This window comes from Pyxicephalus adspersus, chromosome 2, assembly GCF_032062135.1.
Source record: "Pyxicephalus adspersus chromosome 2, UCB_Pads_2.0, whole genome shotgun sequence".
Lineage (NCBI taxonomy): Eukaryota > Metazoa > Chordata > Amphibia > Anura > Pyxicephalidae > Pyxicephalus > Pyxicephalus adspersus.
Genome location: NC_092859.1, coordinates 12,829,384 through 12,843,683, shown reverse-complemented (window position 1 = coordinate 12,843,683; position 14,300 = coordinate 12,829,384). Strand labels below are relative to the sequence as shown.

Here is a 14,300-nt window from a genome sequence, read left to right as displayed (position 1 = left end):
TAGCAGTAAAAACGTCATTACCTTTCACACGCAGGTACTTCACTTTGATAATAGCTGACTTGTCATTGCTCGTCACCTCTCTTCCCATTCAACACATCTCCCTTTTACCTTTCATCCCTTTCTGTGACGTAGACGGCTCCATTGCTTAGAGACGCCATTGCTTACTTGTTTTTGTAGTGTTTTTTTTCCTTTTTTCCATAAATGTGTGTTTTGTTCATTTGCAATGTGCCAGAAAATGTTACCAGCTGACCCAGCTACTCCACCATTGTCATTCTTATGACTTTTTGTAGCAGCCGGGCAATGAGTAGATAGAACCTTTATTATTATTTTTCAGTATTTTTATAGCACCAACATTCTGTACATTAAATAGAGCTTTGTTGGCAATCTGTGGCCTGTGCCCATTGGCGTCTTTGTTTTTGTGTAGTGAAAAATAATTTTTAGATTTTTCTTCTGAACAGCACAGAAAACAAAAAAGCACAGACGTGGAAGAATTGATTTGTAAAGGTGCAGTGATTGCTCGCAGTCTCCTGTAGTATGTTTTAATTTCATGACTGTCTCCTTGGAGCGCCCCATAGCCACACTTAAAATATAAAGTATAAAATAGGTTGACCACCACTGCGCTGTCTTGGAGCTCCTGGTGAGCGCCCTATGGGCCCTGAGGCTTCAGGAGAGCGCCCTATGGGCCCTGAGGCTTCAGGAGAGCGCCCTATGGCCCCGGGGCTCCATAAGGGCGCCACGTGGGCGATGGGCCCTGGGGCTCCAGGAGGGCGCCCCGTGGGCGATGGGCCCTGGGGCTCCAGGAGGGCGCCCCGTGGGCGCAGGGCCCTGGGGCTCCAGGAGCGCGCCCCGTGGGCGGCGGGCCCTGGGGCTCCAGGAGAGCGCCCCGTGGGCGGCGGGCCCTGGGGCTCCAGGAGAGCGCCCCGTGGGCGGCGGGCCCTGGGGCTCCAGGAGAGCCCCCCGTAGGCGGCTGGCTCTGGGGCTCCAGGAGAGCGCCCCGTGGGCTGTTGACATAACATGCGCCTAAAAACATACATTGCACATATCTTATGGAAAGATTTTTGTATAAATGATTGGCCTGGCAATGGTTGCTGGAACTCTCCCTTTATTTCTTGAATATATAACCGCCACTACTTGCACAACTGAACAAGCAAGATATGGCCATGAAGCCGCTGAGCTGCATGTCATCATTTATCTGAGCATTGCTGTATACCATGCCGTGCTTCCCCCATTCAGTCCTATGGGGACACTTTGCTGAAATATGGAGTTCAGACTTTCCATAGGATTGAATAGGGGAACCTTCAAGCTTGGGCTTGTTTAGCTTTGTGTTTCTTGGAAGGACTCATTCCTGTTAGGATGTTTTAATTTCAGTTCATGCTGAGGCTTTTGAGGCTAAAAGCCAAATGAGGCCTTTTCTTTGTTTTTCCATTATAATGCATGATGAGTAACCTTGTATTCCGATGCAATATGCAATGTTTTCTAGGAATACCAATATAGTCCTTGCATCCACCCAGCATTGGTAATCTGTATGGTAAATTTAGCTGTGATGGAGGGACAGTTTTGTTTTCAAGCAGAGCTACTGATTGGCTGCTTGCCTTTTAAAGTGGAATTAAACATTGTATACTTGCCTGTCCTTGTTTCATTGCGGGGGCTGCCATCTTCTTCCTCTTACTTGTTTAGGATGTTCTGCTTCATGGCCGCATTCACAGGTGTGAATATTTTATCGCAGAAGGGACATCGTCTGTTGGCGTCTGTTGATCGCAGATTTTTAAAGCGGAAGAGGCTTAATGCCATCATTCTAATTCTCTCTAAATATTGGTGTGTGTATTCAGGTGAAAGGACAACAGAGATGTGGAAGAGATGCCCTAAAACGTATAATGCTCACATTCTATTCTAACAATACTTCCTGAAGTCTCAGGCGAGACGACTTTGTCATTATGAGAAAGCTGAATTATCAATAAGAGAAGCCAAGGTGGTTTTTCTGTAGAACTGGGTTGACATCTACCCTGCAGAACCGGTCACCGGAGGAATGGAATACCTTGAGTACACAAGCTGGTAGGAGTAAAAAAAAAAGTTTCTAAGGTGGAGTTAACCTGAAGTAATCTTTTGCTATGTTAAAAGAAGTGTCTAGTATTAATTAACAGGATTTATATAGCACCAACATATTATGCAGCGCTGTACATTAAATAGGGGGTTGCAAATGACAGACAGATACAGACAGTCACACAGGAGGAGGAGAGGACCCTGCCCCGAAAAGCTTATAATCTAAGAGGTGGGAAAGCAGTGTAATGTTTTATTGTCTGCAAACGATCCTCCAAAAATAAATCTTTTTGTCTTAAATTTTTCCTAAATAGAAGCGGTGCACTTCCTGCCGTGTGGCTTGGCACCACATCGTCTGTCCTTTTCTGCAAGGACCTGGCTGATCTTAAAAGTGAATGTTTAGTTACTCTAGTGATCAGTTCTGTATTCCATATAGCTGCCATGCAACTTAGTCTTTAGTCGCCCCTTTTTCCAGCTTGCATTCGGTGTATGATCTAGGTGAATGTGGTGTGTAAAGGCTGAGTGGGTGTATAGCAGACTATGTGCTTTCTCTGCAGGATGATGACACAATGTCTTTCCTCTATGGATATTTGTATCGGCTTCCTGTTGGTCCTGTGCCCGGGTGAATAATACCCAGAGTGCTTCTTTTTTTCTTTTTATCACAGGCCTGACACAGCACATGCCACAAAAACCAGCCATTTGTTTGTTAACCTTGATTGTGACAATCAGAGCTGCTTTGCTGCCTTCCTTCCTCTTTGGTGTCTGTACACTGTGCTTGCTGAGAGCTAAAAATATTTCATTATGTTCCAGCACTCAGCACGCTGCTTTTCTTCTCCCCGTTTTCCCAGCTACATTGCCTTGGTGTCAGCGTTCTGCGATAAGCTGTATTGATACACAACGGTTTTCACAAGTGTTTGTAGTTCCAGTTTTATTTTATGTTTGAGTGCCTCATAAGTTTGTTTTTTTTTAGGTTAATTTTCACTTTTTTTCCTTTTAGGCTAGGTTGCGTGAACACGTTAGATCTTTCACAATCCTTTCCAACGACAAAAGACTGAAAGATAAATGAGCGAGCTTCAGGGCTGTTATTGGATGAGAATCTGGTTTGTGTACAGCGCTTGTCCGACGTCAGTCATGGATCCGTCCTGGTGGATCCATGAACGACAAACAACTGCAATAGAAGTGAAGGGGAGAGAGCTCAGCGGGGTGCCACTCCATCGCTCTCCCCTTCATTTCTATTGAAGCTGTTCGTAGTTCACCAGGACGGGTCAATGAACGATGTCAGACGAGAGCTGTACACACACCAGATTCTCGTATGATATCGGCGAAAATCGGATGAGCATCATCTGACGTGTACGTAGCTTTAGTTTTATTGAGCTGTTACATTGTTTTTGTTTGGGTATTATCCTACATGGTGTATAATTTTGTGATCACAAATCTCGTATAGCATAGCAGAGTCTGCATTGCTCTGTTAATAAAGTGATGGCGAGAAAGACTTGGGATGTAGAATATGATCTCATTATGATGATAGAAATGGGTTGGCCATAGAGGACTTCTTCCCAAAGGAATGCTCATCTGTCCTATTTCATGTCATGGTGCCATTGTCTTCTTCCTGGAGAAGATCTTCTTCAGCTATCCCGGCAGGGGAAGCAAGATGCTGGGTGTTCTGGCAATCCTGGCATAGACAGGCTTTTTTTAATATATATATTTATTAGATACCTGGAACATAAAATTTACGGTCTGGGTATCTATCAAACTTTAGTTCCACTTTCATTTCAATGACAGCCAGTGCTTACAGAAAATGGTTTGGTTGATATGAAGAATCATTTAATCTGCCAGCGGTGCAATGAACACTGAGAAAAGCAGCAGAGAAGAGGTGAATATAACAGCCACAGCAGCTTTTTCATATTTTACAAATATTTGAGTTACTTATTGATAGGATTGTATTTAAAACTTGGCTTGGGCGTAAACTGTGGCACATTCCTACTTACCACAACCTTTGGCAATGCATGAAGTTTGCAGGTTCTCCCCATGTTTGCGTGGGTTTCCCCCGGGGATATACCTTACGTACCTTAGACCATGATAAAGACATATGGTAGAGACATTAGATTGTGAGCCCCTTTGAGGGACAGCTACTGACATGACTATGGACTTTGTACAGTGCTATGTAATATGTTTGGGCTATATAATGTATAAATACTGGATGATATTAATGATGATGCACCTTCTCTATGTGCTTTAATTGTAAATGGCACCAACATGCAATGTAAAGGAGAGGCCAATGCACCGCAGCATATATACAGTGCATGTGGCATGCTACATTGTTTAAATGGGAAACAAAACACTTTTTTTTTTTTTTTTTTTTAATTGGGCTTTCTCAATGCAACACATGGATATTCGTCCTAACGTGCTTGAACGCACAGAGCCTTCACTTTAACAAATCCCTGGGTGTAATTGCACTACTGAAACGTTACAAACGTTACAGAAACATTATACAAAATAACTGTATAAAAAAAAATAACTGAGACTGATACAAAGAAATCTTTATAATATAAATATATGTTATATATATATATATATATATATATTATATGATACTGTACAGTTATTAGGTTTCTGTATTTTTTTGCACCCTTTAACAGATGTTTGTGTTTATTATTAAATTTATTAACTATTGGACATATTTCGGTGAGTTATGCCTAGGAATTATGGGCCTACAATGTAACGCTTTTTGCATGCAAATACGGACAGAATTAGAACGCCAGGGGGGTTAAAAATGGTGTTGTACTTAAAAAAACAAACAGAATTTTTACTTAACATAAAAGGGTTGTCTACCCTTTATATGTAAAGTGAAATTTCTGAGTTTAGATACGCTTTAACAAATCCCTGGGTGTAACTGCACTACAGAAATGTTTTATCAAAGAAAAGGCCGCCATTGCCATGCTGGTCGTCTGGTTATCATGCTGGGCAATTGGCCTCAATGCTTTTCACTGATTCACAAACAATGATCCAGATCCTTGTGGCTCCTTGCTGACTTTATTTGCAACATTCTTGTTCTAAGTCAGTGACTTGGATTATATTGAAGCCAGAAGAGGTCAAGAAACTATCATTAGAGCAAAGTCATCATGCAGGGTCGCCATAATGTTCATAAGAAGCTTTGGTTATGTTGGGGGGTTAAGTAGAATTGATTAATGGAACTGCTACTGTTGCCTAATTCTTGGTAAACAATTGTTTGTTCTGGTGTCTTTATTGAATCCTATTGTAGTAGTTCTGCTATCCAGTCATTAGAGATCCCAGCACTAATGCGGTGAGACACTGAGATTGTTGCGGAACACAAAACTGTAAATAAAGTGAAATCCATTCATCCAGCTTGTTATCAATCAAACCCATTGACATTGTGACAGCTGGGACACACACGGATGAACGATGTGTGGAGATCAGCTTTTCCCCACGGTTGGTTTTTCCATTTTAAACACTCAAAGTGTTCTTACAACAAGCGTGACTGGTATTAAGGGGATTTTTATGTTTTCGCTGTCAAATCATGAAAAAGGAAGTCGAAGACGCAATGCATGAGAAACTTGTAACATGCCATTCACAAAGTGTTGTATCTGTCCCAGCGCTGACATTCACTGGCTCTCTATGATAATAAAAGCTTATTTGCTTCCTAGGGAGGGAAAGCGGCTTGCATGACGCTGTGAAAGATAAAGTGAATGTGGTCAGTATTGATCAGAGGTGTATGTGATCTGACCAGAGCTTTCCCTTTATTTCACATGAGAATAACTATAACATTTTGCATCGCCAACTTATTCCAGACCATTGTATCCTTGTCATTTAGACAGCATTACTTGTATTATAATAGCTCATTATGGGAACAACTGACTCTGTCCGTTTTTAAGATGGGTGAATAGAGAGTTTTTGGCAATTATGGACTAATCTCCTATTTTTTGTCCCAGGGTAGTTACTGCATAAAAACTAATTCACCCATTGCTATAATTTCATATAAAGTGATAATTATTTACCACCTTTTCTTTCTGGCATTATTCTGTTCCGTTGCTGTTTGTTCTATTCACAGAAAAGCGACCAGCTAGAAGCCACTTTGGCAAGCAAAATGGCGATTCATTTATTTATTTACATGCATAGATAATTTTACATAATACGTGTATATCATACTGTGCTCTGTATTGATATTAGGAGCTGTATTCTATTCTTTTATTTTTCATTTCTTCTAAAAGTCCTTCAAACCTCTAATGTGAGCCATTTCTGTAACCATTCAGCTTATAATGGGATAATAAACTCTAAACCTGCAAATATATTGGTGGCAGTGCATTTATTTTTATCTTGAAATATTAAGTGTATGTTCAGAGATTTAATATTTTAAGCTAGTATTGCATTGTTTGCACATCGGCGGCACCATGTTATGCAGCATTTAGTGCACATTTGTTAATGTTAAACCTAAGACATAAAAAAGTGTGCAGGATTTTTGTCAGCGCGAGGAAAGGAAGTGTGTTGGCAAAGGTCATTGGGGTGCTATTCAAAAGAAATGGCATCGGACCTGCATGCAATACCATGCAATACATTCATGTGGGTAGTGTGAATGGGGCCTAAATGCTTAATACTTGGATAATAATTTTCATTTGTTTTAATGAGTTATTCACACATGTATTGGGAAATGGAGATATAAACCACATTCATTGTGTAACAAAGTTGCAAGTTTATAATGAAATGGTAAAGCTTCCCCTATGTACCTGTCCAGTATAATTAGGAAAAAAAATGCAAGTGTCTGGTTTAATGATAGCTTCAAAAGGGGACCAAAAACACAAATTTATTGTGTATTAGAAAAAATTGACCTGTTTTGGGATTGAGCGATCGCAGGTGTTGCCAGTCACTGGTCACCAGCACCTGCAAATTTGACAATGGGTGGCAGTGAGCTCCACTGAACTGCTCACTGTATCCCCCATTTATTCTCTATTGGGTTTCCTTGGTAGAAACTATTCTTAGTGTCCCCCAAGGCAGCAGGTTACTAGCATGGGAAGTGGTAGCTTCACCGCGACCTCTGCCAGCTCAAACATAGCCGGAAACTTCTTGGTGGTGCTGGTGACCCTGCTGCGCCTCCTCTGAGCTGGAAGTCTCCTGAAAACTCCTCCATGGTACAGCAGCACATTCTGCTCTAATATATGTCATGGGTATAATTTTACATTAAGCAAACCGATTTACATTATTTATGAAATGCTGGAGAAATTATACTTTCTCCCTTAGGGAATAAAGATCTACATTAGGCTGTGTCCTGTCTACCTGGCTGCCCTTTACCTCAAAAATTTTCATTATACTCCCCGATGCCAGCTGGACACAGAGCCTGATGGGTGGGTGAATATTTGGGTTCTGGCAATACCTGATACTTATCACTATTCGTCTCCTGTGATTTTTCTGCAGAGATTTCCTTCCCCGTGGATCTGGAATCGTTACACGTCGTCCCCTCATCCTTCAGCTCATCTTTTCAAAAACAGGTAAGCCTCTTTTACAACAGCATTTAAAGCCATTCTATTGCTAAAAAGTAAAACAGAAATTGAATAGGTGTTCCTGTAAAGGAAAAAAGTTCCTCCTCTTTCTCTCTGGGGGTTCTTCCTGATGGATTTTTCTACCAAGTTTCATTTTAAAATGGCGCTCAGTCTAAACCCTAACACCACACACATGCCGGAGGTACAAAGACTTCACAATCCACCTTTACATTGTGGGCTGGCGCGGTGGCTCTCAGGAGAGCAGATTGATAGTCTAAGGCACCGGATTGTTGTGATTAACCTGTCACATATTACACATAGTAGTGTTGAGTATATTTGGTGTACGGTGTATATTTTTAGGTTCTCAAAACCCATGGGGTTGCCCTGCAAAACACACACACCTCAGAAATTTTACGTTGTTACTGGAACATCCAGAATAACCGGAGTACCCGGTAGAAACCCACGCAGACACGGAGAGATCCTGCAAACTCCATGCAGATAGTGTCCTGACTGGGATTATGTATACGGCCAATATATATTTTACCAGCAGGATGTACATAAAGCATTCTGAACAAACATGCCAGGTATGGGGTAAAGTCTTGTAAAAGTGGCAGAGTCTTCACCCAGCAATTTTCTGGTATACGCGCGCAAGAAGCAGGAGCTGAATTCCTCTGCGTTCTCAATAAATTTGGTCATCTATGGGAAGACTTAGAATTCATTAAACCGCCTCCTGCATCAAGGATGAGACCTGTATGTCGGCCTTTTAAACATCTGTTAAAAAACAAAAACTGTGGAGTGTAGGACTGGAAGAACAAACAAAAAGTAGTTCCCAAAGTAACCGGTGTAGCAGCAGCAGTGGAAACATCTCCACAGCAACAAACATCCGGCTCTAAAAAATTTTGTAATCGGGAGGTGTGTGTGTTGAGCACAGTGTACACAGAGACAAGCATGAGCTCCATGGAACAGATTGGAAAGCCCCATGTGTGCCAAAGAATACAAAAATATATATAGTGGCAGACCATACCTAATCCTGAGAACGTCCAAAGCTTGGTTGAGATTAGGAAAGTGGGCAATAATTTGATTTAGATGACCTCCTTTTGTTTGTTTTTTTGTCAAATATAAACAGATAGGAAATACAGACAACGTTTTAATAGATTTGGAGTTGGTGGTAAAATTCCCTTGACAATGCAGAGGCCACACGGCCAGCCCTCATGAATAAACTAGAGGCCAAAACCTGGTATTACCCTTCACTTGTCCCATCCAGGGTGACCTCCCAAAAGCACCATAAATGTAGAGTATGTTCAGCAAAAAAGAAATGACACAAATGCCCATTCCATCCTGGCCCTTGCATGAAAAAATGTTTTGAGTTACATATCTCTAATTCATCTTTTAACTTTGGCATCCATGTCTTTTTAAAAAAAAAAAAGGGGTAAAAAGTCTGCCCACCTTTTTATGAAAAAAGTAAAAATTACCATGTAAAGCAATGATGGGCAACAAATTATTCTGCTAGCACACACACATTATATATATATATATATATATATATATATATATATATATATATATATATATAGAGATAGAGAGCGTAGATGCCCAGGCAAGGATATATACAATAGTTTAGGGTTCTGATCTTATACACAATTACCCCTTCCTATCACAGCAATCACAAGGTTTTCAAGTCCTGCCATCTGCAGTGTGAAAACAAAACGCCATCTACAATCTCCTAACTAATTTTACCTGCCAGGATTCATTAGGGAGAAGTTTAATATTTTTATGTCTGCTATGTTGGTCTAAGAATGTGATTTGTCAAATGTGGCGCTCAATAAATCCAATGCACCCACTTACAAACCCATTCAGTTAAGTTTGATACACCCATCATAAGCCTGACCTAGACAAAAAAAGTTTTTTCCATCCTTGTGTAAAAAAAAAAAAAAAAATATATATATTGATGGGTAAACAGCTGCTGGATTGTTGGCACTACAACTCTCAGCAGACCAAGAAGGCATTTTAGCAAATTACTTTTTAGACAGCTGTTTAACCACAAGCCAGCTAATCCGGAGCGAAAACTCTGGAAGCTCCTTAACCTTTGTGTTGTCACATCACTCAGGGTAATTAAAGGCACTTCCTACAGGTAGAACCTGTTTGGCAGTTTTGGGTTTGTTGTGTTTTTTGGATCATAAATTTAGCAACAGATTAAATTCTACACAAATCATTTGTTCTTCAAACGTGAGCTCTGATGTGCCCTGGCTTTAGAAAGACTTAAAATATTCACAGAAGAGGCTCATTACCGTTACGCTTCATTGATCTCTGTGTGCTTTGATGCTTCTACATTTTTCTAGATTGTTCTTACATTTCTCATATACAGCATTACAGACGTGTATTTTATATCCTTACACGTCATCAATTCAGTAATTATCAATTATTCAGACAAGGAGTAACACTTACACGAGCCATGCTATAAAGAACAAGGTCACCCACCAAAGAGCACACCATGATGGCCAATTTTATGGCCAATAACCATTTCCCCAGATCAGAGCCCAGCTGGGTTTTTATGGTCGAATGTTCAGATTTATGAATCAAATGCAGCAAGTGAAAAGAAACAGAATTAAAAGTAATATAGTCAGCACTCAACTCAACATCTGCAGGCAAAATCTGATAGATATAATAAAAAAAACATTAGAAAACATTGTTTATATAAATTAAATCTATTCATGAAAATATTTTACATTACTTGTAGGTGCACAATACTTGTAAATAAAACACTTTTAGTTTTTTAAGTTATGGGGCATGTGCATCACATAGTAACTGGATTTGGTACTTGGCCTAAGTCCTCTTATTTGCAATAATGGTGCCCTTAGATCCCCCAGATGTTTGTTTGCTTCTTGCAAATCTCTGCTGAAAAAGGTGTACAGCACAGTAGCTAGTGTCTGACAGTGCTTCAGCTAGCATTGGCTTTTATTAACCTTTTTTTTTTTTTTTTTTTTTTTTTTTATAGAATATGCGGAGTTTCTACATTGCAAGTCAAAGAAATTCACGGATTTTGATGAAGTTCGCCAGGAAATCGAAGCAGAAACCGAACGGGTAACTGGAAGCAACAAAGGCATTTCTCCTGTGCCTATCAATCTGCGGGTCTATTCCCCTCATGGTGAGCATGGTTATCTTGCTGACATACAATACCTTAAACCTTTTCCAATAAGGAATAAAAAACTGCCAGTTAATGTGGCCTCGGAGCTGAACTCAATATATAGTCCTGCATTTATTTTAGCAAGATTGTATTTAACACATTTTTCGTCCTCTTTGTACATCGTTTGTTCATTTCCACAAGATTTAAATTGTATAAATAACCAAAACGTTTTATGTTTTTGTAATGCAATAAGTGTTTGTTTCATACCTCTAATCTCATCAAAGCTTCATACAAAGAGAACATACGTTTTACATTGTAGCCCCCTGATCCCCCCCATCCTTAATTAATTTTTAAGCTCTCCATCAAAGTGTAATACAGCAGCACACTTTAGCAGTTACACTGTGTTGTATCATCCTTAGGTTTGCAGACTTCTTTTTAAAGTTTGGTCCATTAAAGTGGAACTAAATCCCAACATACTTACCTGTCCACATTCCCTCGCTGGATGCTGCCTTCTTCTTTCTTCTTTATCTCCTTTTTTTTGATCTTCACTTGGCTTGATGGGCCAGGACGTCTTAACCCCCTGGCACAGGAGCTCATTCAGTCCCTCTAAGGGCCCGGGGAAGTCAGATTGCTGGCTATCCTGATTACCAAAGCTGACGCTGGGTATACGCAGCTCAGCTTTTTACCAGATAAGCAGAGCGATCAGGCAGGTAGGAGGCATTATTGCAGAAGGGACGTTTCTGCAATAATGACCAGCCTGATTGAACATTAAAGCAGAACCTTGATTACACATTAGCTGTGTTGGGGTGGCTACACCACCTTGCAGTGTCCGTTCCGACATTGCCATAACCCCCTATTGCTTGTTCATTTCTGAACGGATAATACGGATGGACCTCCCAGCTCTGCGAGTAGTTACTCAGATAAGCCTTTATTATCAAACCCTCCTTTTTCAAAGCATTCAGTTGACAGTGACTCCTGAATCTGTGCATCATCCCTAGGATGGCCCTTGGAATGATGGGACATGTGGTCCTGGTGTAGATATTCATGTGACCTTCCTGCAAGTCGGTCATTGCTCATTCCAACTTGGCAATAATGATGAGCAATGTCCTACAGGACAAACAAAATAGTGCAAGGCCACTTATTCTATACCTATTAAATCTCCTATTCAAAATAATCAACATAGGAAAATCTTGGATTTTGGCTAATTGAGGCTGATCACCTCAGAGCTGTCTTGCAAGATCTTGGTAAAGCCAAGGATCCCAAATCTCGTCAGAATGCATTAGCAACTTTCCCCGTATTGTGTGAGAAGGTCAGGGAACATCACCCTTGCCTTTTACTGAGATTTCCCCTTTAGTTTTGTGATATTGCCATCCATATTTGTGTCTCAGTAAAAATTATGTCTCAGTCAGTAAAATAAAGTTTTCACTATAGGAAAACTTTCACATTTCCTTTCTCTTTAAACCAGATTGAAACTTCTGCATAGCAGCCTGATATTTAAACAGCAGATGTAACTAATGCTTGGACAGTTAAGCACTTATCCATTTTCTGTGCTCTGTCCCTAAGCATATAATTGTGATAAGACCAAGGAAGCCCTTACCTATTGTATCTACATGCCATACCCCAAGGGCCTTCCTATACAGGAACATTATAGTCAGCACCAAGCCCTTGGGACACTCTTAGGCCACATCATTAAGTCTGGAAAGCCTTGTCGGAGCACTTCTACATTGTATGACTGTCGCTATTAATATATAGGCACTTGTTAGCAGACATTCTGATTCAGTCCCAGCTACAAGACAGAAGTCACAGGGTGTCCACAGAGGACCCAGATATCTTTTTTGGTTCTTGTGATAAGAAGCGTTTGGGTGAATGGCAAACAATAAATGACATGTGTGCATGTTGGATGTGTTTGCTATTTGTTTCTGACCTATGCCACTGCAATCCTTTTATTGGCTGCACTGGAATTGCTGTATCCAAACCTAACAGTATAAATGTCATATAAAGCAGCTTACTATTTATTAGAAGCCGCATTGTTTTCTTAAAGTTTTTTTTTACTTCTTGGAACTTGCCAGAAATACACTTCCTGTATAAGGAAGACAACACTTTATCAGACCAAAAGGAAGCAAATAACATCAATATCATTTACGTATTCTTTAAATAGAATGAATCTCTATTCTCACTCCATTGCCAGCACTGATATTTTCATCCACTGCTCTTCAGGATTCTGAAATTACTTGTAATAATAATTACACAACTCCCATGCAGGAGTTCATTGTTTCCCAGCAGCCAGTTACACCCGCATTGTATGCTGAGCTGCATATGCATGGTGTACGTTCACCTGAAGATTGCAAACAGGCAGGTAAGTTTGTTTTTTTTGCAGAAGAGACGCAGCCTGTCCTTTCTGTAATCAAGAACCCGCCTGCTCACACATTTATTTTTTTTATTTTTGGTTCTGGTTTAAAGTGGAATAAAGCCGCACGACTCGCCAATCTGTATTCTATTGCAGGGCACCACAATCTTTCTTTCTTCAGTTTACTAGTGACAATCCTCAGCCATTATGATTGTCCATGCCGGGATGAAGTAACTAGCGCAGGAGTTCATTCATCCCCAGCAGGTGCAAGGGAAGCAAGGATTGCTGTTTCTTTAGCATCCAAAGCTGGCGCAGTACTTGGACAGCTCATTTTTTTTCGCGATTCACCAGCGTTATCGAGCAAGCAGGATGGGTTACTGCAGAAGGGATATCGCCTGTCCCTTTCTTTATTGCCCACCTGCCTGATCCTAAATTTTGTAAAGTCAGACTTAACAGCTGTGTAAGGATGAATGGTGTAGCTCATCTTCTCTCTCCCATGGCGGCTGGTGCCTTGTCGCCATGTTCAGTCTGGCGCACAATCTTCCCCCTTGGCTTCTTATGTAAGGTATCTTGTCCATGTGTCCTGTGCTGCTGGTGGTTGTAGTACTTTATACACCAGCTCTCTGTATTAAAGTTTTTGCTCATTACTTGACATGTAAAGCCAGAAAAAGTAATTTTGTTTCAGTAGAAGGCATGTCCGATTAGCTGTAATGGCTGACAAGACGAGTAGTCCAGTTAGCTGAACTGCTAAGGGTATTACTGTCTGATTTCAACAAACAATCCCTCATTTTAAAGGAGTGTAAAGCTTCCAATTCAAACCAGGAGGTGCAACCTAATATGTACTTACCCCTTTACAGTTCTTATATTTATTGAAGTGCATTCACTGTGTGTATAGCAGGCAGTTTTTTTTAATCCTGTACAGCATAATATGGTGCAGGAAACAGAATTGTTGTGCATATAAATCGTGTTATGAAATCTTTGAGTTGACAAAAGCTTGGTGTGTGGTCACTGCTGAATGTCAAGCGTGTAATGTTACGGAATCTCACACAGCGTTTACACACATAAAGACCGTATTATTACACAGACATTGCCACAGCTTCATTTGTTGATGGGAAGTGATTGTTCACTGTTCCAGTTTAATTTAGACTCCATTTAAAAGCCATGTACAACAAAACACTTAGGTTAGGACCTGCTCTGGGATCCTGCACCGTCCCAGCAGCTGGCACCTTGCCAAAACCAGGGTGCCCGGAGGAGGAAACCCGCTGAGATTCAGACCTGGGACCCAGTGATGCAAAGGACA

The 14,300-nt window shown here is 40.7% G+C and overlaps 1 protein-coding gene across 1 annotated transcript in view; it reads left to right on the top strand.

The window, feature by feature from the left end:
- Positions 1 to 648: 648 nt before the first annotated feature.
- Positions 649 to 14,300, top strand: part of DNM2 (dynamin 2) — a 60,618-nt gene continuing 46,966 nt past the window's right edge. Inside the window, exons 1-3 of the mRNA XM_072398901.1 lie at positions 649 to 959; positions 7,465 to 7,538; positions 10,525 to 10,674. Of these exons, the coding sequence (XP_072255002.1) occupies positions 649 to 959; positions 7,465 to 7,538; positions 10,525 to 10,674 (535 nt within the window). The remainder of the gene's footprint in view (positions 960 to 7,464; positions 7,539 to 10,524; positions 10,675 to 14,300) is intronic.